This window comes from Octopus bimaculoides, chromosome Z, assembly GCF_046866305.1.
Source record: "Octopus bimaculoides isolate indiv1 chromosome Z, ASM4686630v1, whole genome shotgun sequence".
Lineage (NCBI taxonomy): Eukaryota > Metazoa > Mollusca > Cephalopoda > Octopoda > Octopodidae > Octopus > Octopus bimaculoides.
In genome coordinates, this window is record NC_142944.1 from 53,226,057 (window position 1) to 53,245,014 (window position 18,958).

At 36.2% G+C, this 18,958-nt stretch overlaps 1 protein-coding gene across 4 annotated transcripts in view; it reads right to left on the reverse strand.

Moving 5' to 3' along the window:
* Positions 1–2,071: 2,071 nt before the first annotated feature.
* The window catches only part of LOC106873115 (uncharacterized), a 148,500-nt gene continuing 131,613 nt past the window's right edge, over positions 2,072–18,958 (reverse strand). For all 4 annotated transcript variants that reach the window (XM_089365299.1, XM_089365297.1, XM_089365298.1 and 1 more), the window contains 3 exons: positions 15,262–15,331; positions 12,296–13,768; positions 2,072–9,865 (listed from right to left, as the gene is read on the reverse strand). In XM_089365299.1, coding sequence (XP_089221425.1) covers positions 2,204–9,865; positions 12,296–13,768; positions 15,262–15,331 — 9,205 coding nt within the window. In that variant the 3' untranslated portion in view covers positions 2,072–2,203. The remainder of the gene's footprint in view (positions 9,866–12,295; positions 13,769–15,261; positions 15,332–18,958) is intronic.

The following is an 18,958-nucleotide window of genomic DNA, read 5'->3' on the forward strand; positions in this document are numbered from 1 at the left end:
AAAATTTAAAAAGAAAACATGTCTTTTCCAAGCTTTATGTTTATCAAACATGTATCAAACATGTTTATATGCAATTTTACTCTTCCAGTCAAGTTTTTCTAATAACTGATTTAATTCTCGAAGAAATGTATGTCCAACAGACAGTGCAAACAAAGAATTAATTATAAGTTTGGAATAAAATCTCATATTACAAATTATATATATATATTTTTTTTTTTGATTTAAAAGATCGAAAATTTTGTAATTTCTCCAACCTTTTATGTTTCATTTTTTTCATACACTATTTAATAAATGAAGAAGCCATGAATTTGGTCCGTAAGGAATAACGTCCTTATTAAAAAAAAAACGATTTAAAACAATAATTAGTAACTTGACTGGTTGCCAATATAAAGAGTTAGTAATTTTGATATATTCAAATGTGTAGCCGTTTTAATCAATACATTTATCAGCTACATTGATTGCTTAGACTGGTGTAGTTAGCTCTTGGTTTTAGATTAATATTATTATTATCATTATTATATTTTTAATTTTGTAATTGTGTGTGTGAGTGTGGTGTGTGGTGCCGTTTTTATTGATGGCAAAGCTTTAAAAGAAATAAAAGCACAAGACTTAGGCAGGCTAGCTCCCACCAAAGAAATACATAATACTTGTCGAGCACATTTTAAACTGTTACAACAATGAGGATAAATAAAATGAAATAGATGTGTTTGTTCAAGTTCTAATTCTATACATATAAATAACACAAATATCAGTGTTATTTAACCATAAATTATTTTAAAATAGGGTAAATTTCTTAAATTGGCATGAAATTATTAAAAAAAAAAGAAACAAAAGGGAGATTGACGGTGTGCAAGTTTCTGGGAAATAGTGGGAAAAAAATGAGGCAGGATTAAAAGTGTTCAAAATCAGCCTTTGCAGGCCACCGTTGAAACATAATTTTTGGTAAAAGTATATCATTCATGGAAACATGTAGAGACTTGATTCTAGAGGGGGGAAAATAGTATTTACGCTGTTTGAGTTAATTACATTATTTGACATTGATTCACAAAAGTCCCGTCGTCTTTGGGGAAAATCGTTTCTCTTTTTTAAAATCTATTTAATATTCCAATTTCATTGATGTCATGAAAGAGCTTTGTAATGAAAGAAAGATATTTCTTGTGTAAATTAATAATAAAATTTACAAGAGTCATTTTTTTCTGTTTAAAAAAATAAATCCAGTTTAAAGAGGAATAAAACAATAGCTGCTCAAGTGACATCAATTTTTTTTTTTTTAAATTTTATGACTTTATTTTTTTCTTTTTATGTGTCAGATGTAAATATAGTCTAAAAATAATTAGAACATATTGAAGTGGGTATGAATAAGTTGATAGCTGTACCAAAAATATTGGTATATTGCTGCCAACCTGTTGGTCAGTTTGGAATTCTCGAGTTATATGCAGTTAATTACCCACCGAGATCACATATATTGGTAACAAATATCTTTTTTAATTGAAAAAAAAAAACTGTTCTTTTTCACCAAAACTTTCCTTTTTTTTTCTTTGATTCAATACATTTTTGCATTTGGTCTTGTCATTTCTTTTTTTTTATATATATATTTTCTGTGGTAGAGGAAATGTTTTTTCTCTCTGTCAAAGTTATTTTGAAGTCTTCCGGAATAATATTTAGTCAAAATAAACATAAAACAATAATATTTAACTCAATTTTGATGTTTCCAGAATCATAACACAATATCACATGCGTCTTGTCTTATATGTTTGTATCTATGTATGTGTGTCTGTATGTATATGTATGTCTATATATATATATATATATATATATATATATATATATATATATATATATATATATATATATATATATATATATATATATATATATATATATATATATTTATGTATATATGTATCCTTAGATACATATATGAATATACATATACATACATACATGTATATATGTATGCAAATTGTTGTGTTATATAAATATATCAACGTACGAAGATGCAGGTACACTCATACCTGTATTTCATATACTATCGAAACATAAGCGTCATGCTCTTAAGTGTGTACGTTATATTCGTTACTCATGCTTGCATGTGTTATCGGGCATGTTATTTCCATTCCGCTGTTGCATACTTAAATAGATTAAAAAAAAACCCTTCAACATTCATTCAATAAACTCGCAAGTAAAGGGTAACGCTGATATTTTAAGCAGCTGGTGTCGTATAGTAGCTACATTCTACATGTCGATAGTTGGTTTTTACTAGACACCTGTCATAGGGAGATGGAATTCCACACATAGAGATTGCAGTGTCAAACGGTTGACACTTATTGTGTAAGTAATTCAATTTCGATTTGGAAACATCGTCGAGTTCGTCAGTGGTTGCTTCAGGAGCAAAAACAGATAATTTAGAGATAAAATTTGCCGTTGCAATGTTGAGTAAAGAGTTCGCGTCATCAGTAATACGTCGGGAGTTTTCATACAATGTATTACGTTTAATGTCATTAACAACGTTATATTTATTTTTGGTTTCATCATCATCATCGTCATTATTATTATTATTATTATTATTATTATTATTATTATTATTATTATGATTATTATGATTATTATAAATAATATTATCGTTGTTTCCCGTAGGGTCTGAATCTCTTTCAGCAATGCTGGGTTTCGTTGAAATGTTTAAAAAAATGTAATATTCGGAACTCAACCGGCCATTGCTGATAATATTAGCGATAAAATTATTAATGTTGTTGTAGTCGTTACTGTTGTTTTTGTTGTTATCCTTGCAGCTGTTAATACAGTTCAAATATCTGTAACAGCCGTTGTCGCTATTTTTCTCGGTACGATCACAGTCGTAGAATTGGTACTTGTCACATTCGTTTGATGCCAACAAGGGAATATTCTTGTTGTTGTTGTTGTATTGGTCATTACAGCTGTTGAAGCTGTTGGTGTTGTTGATATTGATGCTTCTGCTGATACTGTTGCCGCAGCTGTTCGTCCTTTTATAGTTGTTGCTTGTTTCGTCACTATCTGCGTTTCTACTCTGAGTGTGATGAGGGAAGCTGAGACAATTTTGGTTATTATCCATCTGGTTATCACCTTCGTTAGAGGCGTTGTTTTCATCGCCCAAATCGTCATCAGCGTCTTCTTCCTCTTCTCCTTCATCGTCCTCCTCCATATCGTCCTCTTCATTTGCATTTTCACCGACGTCCCTTCCTTCTCTATCATCATCATCGTCATCGTCGTCTTCGTTTTCTTCTCTGCCATCATCATTATCACCACCGACATCATCGTCATCATTATCATCTTCATCATTGTCATCATTTCTATCACCTTTGTCATTTTCATCTTCATTGTCATCATCTCCATCGTCATCATCATCTTCATTGACTTCTTCATCCTCTTCCTCTTCCTCATCTTCTTCACCATCATCGTTTTCTTCTTCATAATCATCACTAACATTTCTTCTTTTCATTCTTTCTGCTTTGTTAGGAACTTTAACATTGTCTCTGCTTTGATTGCCACTAAAACCGCTCATGAAGTTGTCAGCAATAAAAAGATTATTTTTGCTTCTTCCACCATTACTACTGCTAATTCTAGTAGTAGTGGTCGTAGTAAGATTAGTAGCAGTCGTAGTCGTAGCGTTGACAATAGTAACAGTATGTGCTGCAGTTGTGGTAACAGCAACGTGATCTGCAGTAAAATTGCAACTATTATTATTATTATTATTATTATTATTATTATTATTATTATTATTATTATTATTATTATTATTATTATTATTATTATTATTATTCACTGTAGAAAGCGGGGTAGGAGAAATTGAAGCAGTCACAGAAGTAGTTGCAGATTTGAAGTCACGTTTCATGGTGGTATTTGGAAAAGAACCACCGACTCCACTACTTCCATGACTAGCGTTAGACCATTTTTCTGCAGATACTATGCTGTCATCATCATTTTTATTGACGTCCTCGTCTTGGTTTTTCTCACTGGTACTGAATGTAAAGTTTCTGATTGTATTTTCATGGCTCATTTCAGCATCGTTAGCAACTTTAGCAGAACCTTCACTGCTGTTGTTTGTCTCAGATTTAATATGGACTCCTTCAATCACCTTTATGTTTCCTTTTTCAAAAAGATCATTTTCACCTTCGGGTTCGATATTTCGGAACCTGTCGTTTGATTTTTCGGGGGAATCATACAAGTTTTCGGTAACTTCATGGTTATTTTTTTTCGTTTTATTAGAAGTTTTTGAATTACCATCACTCATAGCAGACAAACTGGGAATGTTTGTGCCATGTTCGTTAATATTTTTTGTTAATATGTTTTCATTAAGGTCATCTTCTTCCTTAATAGTGTTTCTATCAAAATCACAGTTTTCTTCGTCGATTGTGTTTTTCCAAAGTTTTGCAATACTTTTGTTATTTTCAGTATAGAACGAAGATTTCATTTTACCTTCATATTCATAACTTTTTTCAGCAGTTTCGTTGGTATAATCATCCGCCCAATCCTTGTCTTTACTATATTTAATGTCTTTTTCATCGTTTTGGGCAATGTCAACTTCTTCCTTATTCTCACCTTCATCACGATTATCAACGTCACCGATATAATTTCTTCTATTTTGTCCGTGGAATCTTTCGTCGAGTGGATTTTCACCAAAACCAGAAACTGGTTGATTAGATGTCCTGGGAGAAAATTTAGAATCAGCTTTGGCAACGTTGTTAATAGTGTAAGGATCGTCTCGTATTATAATATCATTTTCATCGATATTTCGTCTGGAAAACTCCTTGCTACTTGAAGAATTTTTGTTAACAACAAGATCGATACAATGGTTACTGTCAAGATATCTAGCCATATTTCTATCTAAATAGTTTATATCGCTTTTGTTTGTGCTATAGTTTCCTGCAATAAAAATATCACCTTTTTGATCATTAAATGTATTGTCACCTAATGGTTTGGGTTTAATATCACTGTTCTTGCTGCTGGCTAGTCTTGAAATAACATAGTTGTTGTTACTGTAGTTTTTCCCTATGTCTATTCCTGTTTTGCTCAACAACTCTTCCTTAAAGCTGCCATGACTTGTATTTTTTCTGTTGATAAAATTATCACTAATAATGCTCTTCCTTGACAACCGGTTATCATTGTTTGAATCTCGTCTAATTCTGAGGTCATTTTCGTTAGTATCTTTCTTAATACTAAAGTCTTCATCAAAACTTAATCGGTTCGTTAATATGTCGTCATTATTTGAACTCTTAGATAAATTCACCTCTTCACTGAAGCTAATATCGCCGTTATTATTACCATGAATAGGTGAGTCTGTCACGTTTGGTCCTTGTATTTCATGTTTTTTAACGTGTCGGTCTAAATTTGTTTGCTGACCAAAACTTTTGCCGCACAATGTGCACCGGAAAGGACGTTCCCTATTATGAATATTTCGAACATGTCGTTGTAAATTGGAGGAAATGCTAAAAGAGCGTTCACAGAATTTACATTTGTATGGTTGTTCTCCAGTGTGTGTACGTAAGTGCCTGGTTAAGTTTGCCGACCTGGGGAATATTTTGCCACAGTATTTACAAGAATACCTCTCCTTAAACTTGCTGCTATGGAATGTCATGCTGCCACTACTGGCAGAACCACTTCCGGCACCGACGCCAGTCAGAGCAGCTCCTGCACCTGATGCTGCTGCTGCAGCAGCCATGAGGTGATGTGTTCCACTTCCGACCCCAGTGCCAGCACCGCCACCAGGCCGATTAGCTGCGGCTGCTGCTGCTACCGCTGCTGCAACTGCGGCGGCAGCAGCAGCAGATAAAAGGCCATGCCCTCCAGGAGGAGGTGGGTACCTGAAATTACCCATACCCATTCCTGTACACGAACCAGGGCCCTGGCCGTTTCCAGCAGCTGCTGCTGCAACTGCAGCTAAAGTTGAAGCAGTTGTCTGAGCACTGTTTGTATTATATCCGAAATTGCTCAATCCTGACGCTGAACACGGAATGCCTCCTCCTAGTGTTTGTGAACTACTATTGTTTGCATTTGAAGTGGCAGTGTTGTTATTGTCATTATTATTGATGTTGTTGCCACTCTGGGCATTTGATCCACTTTTACCACCTCCTCGGATCATATCACTGTTGTTATCTGTATAAGAAAGGCTATTGTCCATAGGAGAATCTAGAAATCCACTGTATGAAACGAGGGGATGTTGGTAAGGATGAGTTGTGGAAGATGATGTAAGATGATTGGGAAAACTGGGATGTTGTAAGTGGTGGGGTAGCGTAGGATATGATGAATGGGCATGATATCTATTTAAGGTTGCCATCATTGACGATGTGTATTTTTCTTTGTCTATCGTAGAGTAATAGGGATCTAACATATAGGATCCTGCAAAAGGGTAGGCATAGTGCAGCTCAGATCCAGACTCTGATAGTTTAAGTGCAGCAGTCATGGTTTTGGAATCTAATTCTGAGCCTTCATTACCGCCTCCCTTCTCCCCGCTTTTCGTCAGTTTAGATGATGCTATAAGACCTGATCCATATACATGAGTTTTTCGGGATGGGTAACAATTAGCAATGAATGCCTCGTCGGTGTTTTTGTTTAAGATATTATCCACTGTATGTTTCGAATTTGTAGATAAATCAAGCGGGGCATCTAATATGCTTTTTATTTCATCTTTCACATCCAGATTATTATGGGTTTCATGGAAATTACTGCCGATAGAATTATCCTTCAGCTTCCCACGTCGTTCGTTATTTTTTCTTTCTTCAACCTTATCTTCTTCTTCTTCTTCATCTTCCTCTCTTATACTGTCATTGTAATAGTGATTGTTATAAAAGTCTCGATAACAATAATTGTAGTCTCTGTTGATGAAATGTTTGTCATTAAGAAGCAGTCCAAACTGTCGATTTTCTTCCATGTTGCGACTCTTAATTTCGTCAACATCATGTAAGTTTCCATACTCAAAACTATCTTCGTCGAACATGTCTTCTTCAAATTCTTCTTCTTCATCATCATCATGCTTTCCATCTTCAGCAATATAAGCAGACATTGCTGCTGCTACACGTTCGCTAGCAGTTAACCCTGACTGAAAATTTGTTTTCAATCTGGATTTAAATCTTACACGGCGTTGCTGTGACTGCAGTCTTTGTTGTTGTTGTCGCTGTTCTATGCTAGATTTAGACAAATCAAATGGTGCTATTTGATGTTCTGATTCTTGTTGATGATCAAATTGTTGGTGTTTAGTAGGAGAATTCTGGAATGGAAATGAGTCAGGGTTTTCTGTTTCCTGTTTTAAAAAGCCATAGATTTGCTGCTGATGCTCTTGTAAGTATCGCTGATGTTTCTGCTGTCGTAGATTAGAAATGTCATTATCACTGTTGTTTGAGTTCTTGTTCACTCCTGGTTGCAGATGTCGTTTCCGGCTCTTATGACTTCCACTTCCGACACTAGAAGCTATTAATCCACGCTTAGCCATCGATACAAGACTTGGTAGTGAAGATGGATTGAAAACAGCTTCTAATAAGTTGTTGTCATTTTCATTTCTAGTATCATCGTTATTATTATCATTATCTGGATTCCTTTTCTTCTTAGACAGTTGATGGCTTTGTAGGTCATCAGAGTTTCTCGTGCGGAGGTTCAGGGCACCGTCTAAGAACATGGCTGCCTCTGCTAATGCAGTTGCTGTGAAAGCATTTCCAAACTGGGGTTGGTTTCGATATTGGTAATAAGGAAGATTACTTATGTTGCTGTTATTAAAATTATTGTTACCGTAGCTACTATGGCGACCTCGCTTTCGTCTCGATGTAGGTCCGGTCATACTGAGATCTTTGGCATCTACGTAGTCATTTCTCAGTTGTCGTCTGCTGTCATCTTTTTCTGGTAACATTGTAGAATCAGAGTTAGAATTTTTCGGGCAATTTCTTTCTTCCTTTTTAAATTCTTCTGCGCCAGTATCTTCTTCACTGTTATCTCCATCTTCAATTTCGTCTTCATTTTCTCCAACGACTACAACTTCTGTTCTTTCCTCGTGTTTTTCTATTCCCATTCTCTGTCTCTTTCTTGCTTTCCTTTCTTTCTTCTTCTTTCTTGTTTCTGAATTTTCATTGTCGTCTGTCCTCTTACGAAGAACGTTGTTATCTAGATTTGCTTCGTCATCGTTGTCGTCACCACCAGAAGTCGTTCCTGAATAATTGGATGAAGCAGACGACGGCGAAGAGCAAGAAAAGGATGACACAGCGGCAGGACTTTTACATCCGGTAGAATTTAAAGTACTGCTTCTGTTGTTGTCGTTGGTGTTGTTATTGTTGTTGATGATGTTGCTTCTATTGTTGTTATTATTACCACCGCTGAGCGGAGTTTCGACAGACATCCGTGTTAGATGTACATCATGTTTATCTTTAACTTGACCAAGTTCATTTTCAATGACAGTTCCAGATTTTAAACGCGAATTTTCTGAACTGAACGTTCTTAAATCTTCCTCATTAATGTTCTTGCCGTTACTGTCTTTGTTTTTCAGTCTATTACTGTTGTTATCGTCTATTGTGTTATTGTTGTTATCGCCCGCCGTATACTTTTTCTGATGCTGAAGCATTAGCACGGCATCTCTGTCATATGACACTTCGCTTTGTTCGTTCTCTTTATCGTCTGCAGCATTAAAAACATTATCAAAAGACCATCGTTTGCTATCCATTACATCGTGGCCAATGTTTTCTGTGTCTTCATTCTCCATTGGGTCCAATTCATCGTCATTTTCCAGTTTCTCTCTTCCGCTCTTTCTTTCGTCTCTTTCCTCATCTACCTCATCATATCTCTCCAATTTCCAGTCAATATGTTTTTTCTCATCAAACTCTTGATTTTCAGGCCACATTTTATTCTGGGTCTCGACATCAATTCGACGCCATTTATAGATGTCTCTTTTATAACAACTGTCCACATTGTCATCGTCATCTTCTAGGTTCAACCCTTGTTCTTCCTGCCAAAGGTCAATATCAGATTTTTCTATCAAATTATTATGCCCAGAATCCAGCCATTCGTCAGGTCGCTTATGTCTTATTTTTCTATTCCGTTTTCTCCATTTCCGCTTCTTCTGACTTCGACTTTCGTAATCTAGCTGATCCTTTATCAACATGCCACTTGAGTGTCTGTCAATATGACTGATATCTGAGTTAGCTTTGTTATCATTAATATTATTGTTGTTGCTGCTGCTGTTCATATTGCTGAGATTAGCCGCAGATGTTGTCAAATTATAACCAGTCATAAAATCGGGAGAATGCAAGTTGAGACCACTTACTTCTGATTCGCTCTGCAGTCGTTGATGTTGAGTCTGTTGTGGTTTTGGTAAGGATAACGACAGAGGTGCATGCGAAACAATGGATGTGGCGGGATGCATTGGTGGAAGAGGTATATGTTGATGAGCATGTGCTGGTGCAGGGGTTGGGGGGATGGCTGCCGCCGGAGATCGAAAGCAGTCAGTGTCCAAAGCAGAATTAGACAAAGGAAGAGAACAGGAATTGATGCCACTATGATTTGTTGTTGAGGTTCCAGCCAAACTAGATGTCGCCATTGCAGCGGCTAATGGCTGAGGAAGAATAGATCCAAACCGAGGTTGCGTGATTAAAGGACGAAAGTAAGAAAGTCGAGGTTGTCCGTACATATAAGCTGAAACAGCCGCTGCGGCTGCAGCAGTGGTCAGTGGAGTATTTTGCTGTAAGGCTCCTAGTCCAGCCGGGACAAGCTTGTCGGGAGTGTAGCAGAGACGCATGCGCAGATGGTGATCAGCTGCGACTGCAGCTGCAGCTGCCGCAGCAGCACTACTTGAGCGAAAGGCCCCATCGCAGAATCTCTTGTGTTTTCCGAGAGACGTTACAGTTGAAAAAACCTGGAAAGAAATAAAAGAAATGGATAAGTTAAGTCAGATCATTATCGCGTACATGGTGCTAGGTTGCTTCAGCTCAACAGTAACCTTCACATAAACATATGCTAGACATTTCTCTTAAGTTAGGTTTTGGAAAACGAAAGATCTAATAAACTTGAATCATATATATTATAAACTTATTCTTAAGTCGGTCTCTGGGGTAGATCTAATTCAATTTGAATATTGGTCTTAAGTTAACTTTTACGAAATAGAATATCAGAGAGAAAGTAAACAGAGAGAAGGATCGATCGAATACAGCTCTAATATCTGAGTCTCTCTTTCAGCTGAGAACATTTACAGCTGTTTCTATTTACAACCTACTGTTATCTTAGGTAGAATTGCTACAAATGGATGCGTTGTGTATGGAATGGTAGATGTAACCAGGAATTACACATCCAACAAATAGGTGTGAATGTGAAGGAAATTTAAAGAGAAAATTCCTTATATTTAGTGTAATATCAAAAATATGAATAAATCTCCGGAAGATTACGTGTATGTGTATGTTTATACATGCATACACACACACATACATACATGCATCCATACATACATACACACATACATACATACACACACATGATTATATATATATATATAAATAGATAGATAGATAGATAGATAGATAGATAGATAGATAGATAGATAGATAGACAGACAGACAGACAGACAGACAGACAGACAGATAGATAGATAGATAGATAGATAGATAGATAGATAGATAGATAGATAGATAGATAGATAGATAGATAGATAGATAGCTATCAACAGTGCTAATGAAGCTATAAACTTAGGTAAAGATTGTAAGAAAAAAAAACATATCTGATTTGATGAGCAGAATAGAATATACATTAAAAAAAACAACATAACAAAACGGGATAGTCAAAGAAGAGTATGCGCAGTGAAGTATCCAATGGCTTAGATGAAGGTATTAACTCCTTGGAAGGAAGTTCAAAGTTAAGTAGGTATATGATGTGCTAAAAATAAAGTAACAAAACAAAAACACCTTAGACAAAAACAATGCAAAACAAAACTAGAAAGAATGAAGAAAAATATTAACAAATAAAGAAAAAAAATAAAGAAGGCAAAAGACAGGAACTGCCAATCAAATCGTTTCTGATAATAGCTTTTGCAACCACGTGCCAATTGTAGAGCATCCAACTGCAACAAGGCATGCAGATAGAGAAAAGATCAATGAGGGGGATTTTCCACAATGCACATGGATATATATATATATATATATATATATATATATATATATATATATATATATATATATATATATATATATATATATATATATATATATATATATACGTATACATACATATATATCTATATATACACACATGTATATACATATATATACATATACACGTATATCTGTTTATGGGTATGTATAAATCAATGTATGTGTATATTAAATATATATTTACATATAGATACACACATGCAAACACACACACACACACACACACACACACACACAAACACCACACACACACACACACACACACACACACACATTGTGCATGCTGCTTGAATTGTGTCCAGTGAGTTGTAATTCTTTTCATCGCTTCCCAAATAAGAAGTGTACCTCGTAGGATTTTAGCTTTTCTATAATTAATTCTTGTTTGCCATTTTATATTTCTTTAAAATTACACTACACTGCTTCAGAGTCAATAATGAGATACTAATTGGAAGATTGAAACAAGTAATTATCAAGCAATTCAAGTTCATAATAAGCTGAATTGAATCTTAATTAACAATAATTTTGGATATATGCGAAACCAAGTTTAGGTGAAATTGTCACGCGCACACATATACTTCCCAGTATTAGATGCCAATTTGTTGTCCAGAGCAAGTATCGCAAGGGACTTTGTCCGGAAAGTGCATGTTTTCCGATAATTTCAATAATGTTATACTGATTTACTGCAACGAAATACACGTGCACACTTTTCTTATTATAAGTACACTTACCTACATACATATCTATATTTATATGCATGCACGAATGACTGCATACGTATGTATGTAAGTATGTTTTTAAACACATACACACACACACACATATATATATACATATATATAACTGTATATATACAGATGTGTGTCAACTTGTGTCTACGTATGAGTGTATGTGTGTGTGCGAATGTAGTGCACGCATGTGCGTGCATGCGTTAAATCTGAAGAATCTGTGAATTCCACGAATGCTTTTGTATGTGTGTTTATGCATATATTGTCTTCGAAACCGTATTGCCACTATTGAAGTCTCGAGTGAGTTATTGTGACATGCACAGCTTCTTTCTGAAAAAAAAAAGATAAGAAAAGCCCCGTAAATAAATAGTAATTAAAAACTAAGGAAGGAAAATGTTGCGGTGTAGGAATTAAAATTACCTGTTGGCAGTCTTTGCATTTGATCTGTTGTCTGCAATCAGCATGCATCCGCTTGTGTCTGCATAAATTGGAAAACTGTGTATACGCCTTTAGGCAGACTTCGCAACGGAATGGTTTCACGCTGCTGTGAATGTGCTGGTGTTGCTTCAAACCGCTCGATGTTGCGAACGTCTTTCCGCACTCGGGACACGCGTGAGACCTGGCACCTACATGCTGCGAACGGATGTGACGCTGCAGGTTACTGGGGTCAGTGAAAACCTTATCGCAGTTTTCGCAAGGGAACCTGTTGCCAAGGTTCAATGCAGCGTTCGCCGCACTGATAGTGTTAATGGCAGTATTCTTGTTGCTATTGCTGCTGCTGCTGCTGCTACTGCTGTTGTTGTTCTTCTTGTTGCTACTGCTGCTGTTGGCGGTGGAGATGGCAGCACTGGCATTGCTACCGTCACCATTGCTATTTCTACCAGAGTTACTATTACTGCAATTGCTATTACTACTGCTGTTACTGCAGTTACTACCAATCGTCACTTTACTCTCGGTGTTGCTAACGGTGTTTGGTGGTGAACCTGCACTAATACTGTTACTGTTGCCTCCTCCGTCTACATTTTCTCCTTCTCCTCCTTCGCCATCCCCACCACCTCCATCGCTATCGCTGTTGCTATTTACACTATCGGGAAATAGCATTCGGTTGCTAACAATCGACGGAGGATCGACATTATCACTGTTATTACTCCTATCGTTATTTTTACTATTAGTATTATTAGTGACATCGTCATTAGCATCGTTGCTGTCATTTCCATTAGCATCTTCGCCGTTGCTATTGGTGTTGCTAGTGTTAGCACCAAATAACATTTTGCTGTCAACGGGAGAATATTTCCTAAGGAATTCGTCTTTGGTATTGGCTGAACTAACTTTGAATCTGTTGCTTTGGTGGCTGCCGCCACCGCCACCGCTGCTGCTGCTGCTGCTGCTGCTGCTGCTGTTGTTGTTGTTGTTGCTGTTGCTGTTGTGAAACATTGTCATTTCGGGTGTTGTGTTGGCTGATGGTGATGCTGCTCTTGTCGTCGATGTCATCGCCGTCCGTGTCGTCATCGTCGACTGCGCCGATAACGGCGATGATGAAGTTAGTGAAGGTGGCGGTGACGAAGATGACGGAGATGGTGCTGAAGAAGAAGGGGATAAGGACGACGGCGGCGACGACAGTGGTGGTGAGGGAGATGTAGTGGCGATGGATACTGGTGTCGGTGTCGTTGCTGTTGGTGTTGTTGTAGTCATTGTGGTTGTGGGTGACTGTTGACAGGGTACTATTGACAATAGTTGAGAAGGAGGGGATGCTGATGAGGAAGGGGAACGTGAAGTTGGAGACATTGTCATGTTTGAAGTATTTTTCGCTGGTCTCCTGATGTTGTTGCTGTTGCTGTTGCTGTTGGTTGTACATTCCAGTTGAATGGCAAACTGCTGGCTATGAATGAGAGCCTAAAAAAACAGGTGAAACAGAACAATGCATTAAACATACTCACATTGCATATATACAGTCCATTATACACACATACATATATGTGTGTCAGTGTGTATATTTATATATATATATATATATATATACACACACACACACACATATATATATATATATATATATATATATACGTACCAACACACACACACACACACACACACACACACACACACACACACACACACACACACATACACACACACAAGGTTTTATCAAACTACTTCATTCAGGGAGCTTATCTCGCCAAAGAAAGATGTGGCTCGCTGCTTGCAGTCGCGAATATTTAATGAGGTTAGTGTTTTTGTGTGGCTGAGTTAAATTTTAGCTCTCATTTCTAGCAATTGCAAGTGCTATTTTGCACCTATATTTATTAATTTTGCCATTTTGGTTTCAATTGCTATGACCACCTATATTGCAATGTGTTTAATATATTTTAATATATTAATATATTATTATATTATCTTACTGTGTGTGTATATATATATATATATATATATATATATATATATATATATATATATATATATATATATATATATATATATATACGTATATGATATAAAAAATATTATTGCTCCACTAACAAAGTGCACCAAAGAAGAACAAAGAGCAGTGATCTGATTACTCTGGTCGAGAGGTATGTCAGGTGTTGAAATTCATCGGAGGCTTTTAGCACAATACGGGGACAGTGCACTACCACACAAAAATGAGTATGAGTGGACTGAGATGTTTAAAAGTGGCCAGACAAGAATGATGCACGAAGAGGGGTGCAGAGCACCTGTCAAGCTCCACCACTGACGAAAAGATTCAGCAAGCTCGAGAAAAGGTAATGGTCAACCGATTCACCATTACCATCTCTCGAATCACTTCTCTTTGTTCTTCTGTGGTGCACATTGCTAAAGGAGTGGTCATGCTTACACTGTAAAGCCAGAAAGAAAAAAATGCCGCAATCAGGCTCAAACTTCGATCACATGACTACAATACTACCAACTATAAGTATGCATTCACAGAAGGCAGTGCGACAATAATAAAGAAATATTATGGGGAATGTGCGGTTAATTCTTGACTTACTCTCGTATATATATATATATATATATATATACTTATATAAATATACATACACACGCACATAATATCATAATGTACTGAGTTCTGTTTTTCGTTGAAATATTCGTACTTAGCACACAGTACTTAGAATTATAAAAAGATTTTCAAAGACTGAGAACTATTCAACGAGAATAAACAGTAAATGCAAGTGAAGATTTGAAAAATAAGAGAAGCTAGATTCAAAATTACATACTCAGAACTTATTACAAAAAGTGACCGATCTTTAGAACCGAAAGCATTATGAAACACCTTAGATAGAATGTCTTACGTTTTAATAAAAGAGACTTAGACCTAGTTGTAAAAACAAATTTATATCATTCTAAGAAAAAGGAATTAAAATGCTCACCTGATGTCGTACCAAATCAGATCTCCAGTCGAAAGTCTCACTGCAGAGATGGCACTTATTGATTGGCTCTCTGTTAAATAAATAAAGAAGTATTCTAGAAAACAATAATTGTTATAAGCTTGATCGACAATAACATTTTAGTACCGTTCTAAATATTTTGGGGGTATTTTGAACTCGAATATCTCTAGATTAACAAGTAGACATAAACAGAAGCCCGTGGAGGGTTTCATCAGCAAATATATTTTATAGGTAAACTATCAGCATGTTTAAGTTGCTGGAACTGTTAAGCGAAGATTTTTCCTGATACGTCGGACACTATCATGAAGAGAGAGAGAGAGAGAAAGAGAGAGAGAGAGAGAGAGAGAGAGAGAGAGAGAGAGAGAGAGGGAGGGAGAGAGGGGCGGATAGAGAGATAAAAGCGGTGTTGTGTCCTTTGGCTTTGGAAGTCTGATGAAAGATTTTTAAACTTTGATGTAACTTTGCCTTTCATTTCTTGAGTTTTGATAAAATAATCACCAGTCACAGAAATCGCTAGAATTAATTGTACGTCTACCCCATAGGTCTGTGTCAATGGAGAAAATCAATAAGACCCAATGTGTGAACATCTATGTGGTCACTTACCCTGCTAGAACTAATAGTCAAATCTTCTTAAAATTAATACCACCCCAAAGGAACATTAAACAATGTGGTTTTTGATATGTTTAGGAAAAATACGGGACGGTAATAAGAGGAATATCTTTGCTCAATTAAGGATAGGCTAAAACTAAACAGCAGCAATAACAACATCAATATGATCAATATGATTCAGTTGAAGCCAATTCACTTCAGACATGTCACCCACTACTGTTGTCAGAGCAGCAGTCATAGTATCCCATTTATTTCTTCTCCTAAAATCATGCTGTTATTTATTGTCTGGTGAAAAAGAATGTTATATTTAGACATTCAACTTAAGAAAATAGCTACGCTTTGAACGCCTGCGGTGTGAGAGGAATAGACAAAGCTCGTGCAAGGTGGAAGTTACTCCTTGTCTAGGTGGAAGTGGTATTACATCTTTAAAACGTTATGGGTAGATTTATAAAAAAATTTAGACAGAGTTTTCTGATCTTCATGCATTTCCCATTAATATTTACGATTTAAGATTAGAAAATAAAAAAAAGAAAAATGGAGAAAAAATCAACAAATATACATAATTCGTTAATTAGCTTAATGATGAAGTTATAAAATCTCCCTACATTGTAGGAAAGATAAATTGGCAACTGACTATCGCAAATTAAAAACGTGGAATAGATTCAAGTGAAATAAAAATTGTGAGGTCGTTCCAGTTAGTAGGGAGGTCATCTGTTACTTCACTGCAATTGTGTAATAGCATGGTTTAATGTGTTGCATTTTTGGTAATCTATCCCATCTACATTTGCTGCAGAAGAGTCTTTGAAGCCCTTTGTGTAGATAGTATGTAATGCAAAGGTAAAAATTATGATATGGAAAGTCAACCAATTGGTGACGATTTGACTTCAGAACTAAAATGTTTGTAAGTCAGTTGTGCCAATTCTGACGCCAAGCTCGTTCGTTGGTACTATGAAATCATAACAGGAACTTGCAGCAGAGGAAGAAGAAAATGTCAATTATTTGTGTAACTGGAAAACGATGAAAAAAGAAAAAAAAAAAAAACAGAACTGAAAACGATGTGTCCTACTTTTGAGGATGTAAATATGAATGTTAGACCTGGATCAATATTGGTTAATTGTTGTTGCTATTTTCATTCTTGTTCTAGTTTAGTACTAAATTAGCCCTGAACGAGCAGATACTTGTGATTCAAAGCAGGTACCTGACTTTTCATTCATATATATATATATATATATATATATACATGTATGCACATACACACACACACACACTCACTCACACCTGTACGCACACGTGCACACACATTCACACACACACACACACACAAACACGCACGCACACACCTACAATCAGATGAAAGATAGACCATACCAAAGATGTGGACGCTCTCAAGTATGTTATGTATATCCATGTATAGAAATAAGGTTGTTTGTGTGTGTGTGTGTGTGTGTGTGTGTGTGTGTGTGTGTGTGTGTGTGTGTGTGTGTGTGTGTGTGTGTGTGTGTGTGTGTGTGTGTGCCTTTGTGCTTGTTTTACGAATGTGTGATTTCTGGGAGTAACTAAATTCATTATCCATTGTTTAACTCTTCTTATCTGAGACAATATTTTGTAATTTAAAAGAGATTTGGCAGATGTTTCAAGCTAAATAAACGCTTATTTGTTGGTGCCTGTGTTGACTCGATATTGGTGAATTTGCCTTTATAGGTAAGTTGTTTACTGACTTAAGAAGAGACCTTAATGAGGAACTTTAAACAAAGAAACCAGATCTGAAGAGAAAGTGATATTAGTAATGGTGGTGGTGGTGGCATCAATGGCGTCGGCAGCGGTGGCGGTGAGAGGGAAGGAGGGAGTGAGGAACGAGATGGCGTGACATTTAGTTTGTTGATATCGCATGAATGTTAACTGGATTGCAAGTGGGACGTAATAGATTTGTGACTGATTGTAAAAGTACAGGAAGAGAACACTTATTGTACTGTGGCCACTACGAAAGTCGCTAATTGAGATATGGAATGGACAGTTAGATTAAAGATGACTTGACTGGACAACTTACAGCTTGTCACTAACGAATGACAGCCACTATTCTGCCAAAAACATACGTGAAATAGAGGACGACTGCAGAATGGAACTGTTAGTGATAGTCCACAAAGTTTTCTTGTCTGTACTTGTGTTTTTGTATTTACAGACAATCTATTTTAGTATGGAACAGCTATGATATTTTGAATTACTGTAATTATATTAATGCTCTTCCTCTCCATATCCTTTCACTGGTTTAGTTATTGGACTGCAGCCATGCTGAGACATCGCTTTATAGATATATGTTCAAATTTAAGATGGACTGCATCGAAGTAATTAACAACACTTAAAGACTAATTGCCAAGTAGCTAAGTGGAAATTTACAAGCATACAAGACGACATACATGTCATAGGTAGTTTTAAAATTAAAATGTAGGCCTCCAGTATGACCTTGTCCATGCTAGCTAAACCAAAGTAAAAGCACTAATGAACCTAAAGAACGAATGCTTAACAACGAGAGAGCCCGCTGAATTTACATGGTCTTTCGAACTACAAGTAAGAGCTGCCAAATTTCCCTCAAATCTCGCCGCTCTCTCTCTCTTTCAGTGTTACTCAAAAAGAATACACAAGACAATGTTGTCTTAAATATATATAAAAAAAGATCCCCTCCCCAAAGAAACAATAAAACGGATGGTCAATACTGGAGCGTCCTTGATTTAATACTTCTAGATATCACTCATCTCATTTTTGTTTCCATCAGTAGTCGTCTATAGCCTACTGTAGCATATTCTCTAAAGCAAGGGTGGGGAAACTTTTTAGAGCGGTGGACAAAAAATTCCAGAGAAAAAGGTCCGCGGGTGGATCACAAATTCTAACTCTTTTCTCTGTGTAAATCTTGTATACATCTATGTATAATTCAGTATGCATTAATAAAGATAAGTTTAACACATCAAATTAATGCGTAACATCTTCATTAACGCCGCCATTGAATTTAGGATGTTTATATTACCTATGAGGTATTCTATATTTTTCAGCTAGAGTGTAGTTGGATCTCAGAGGA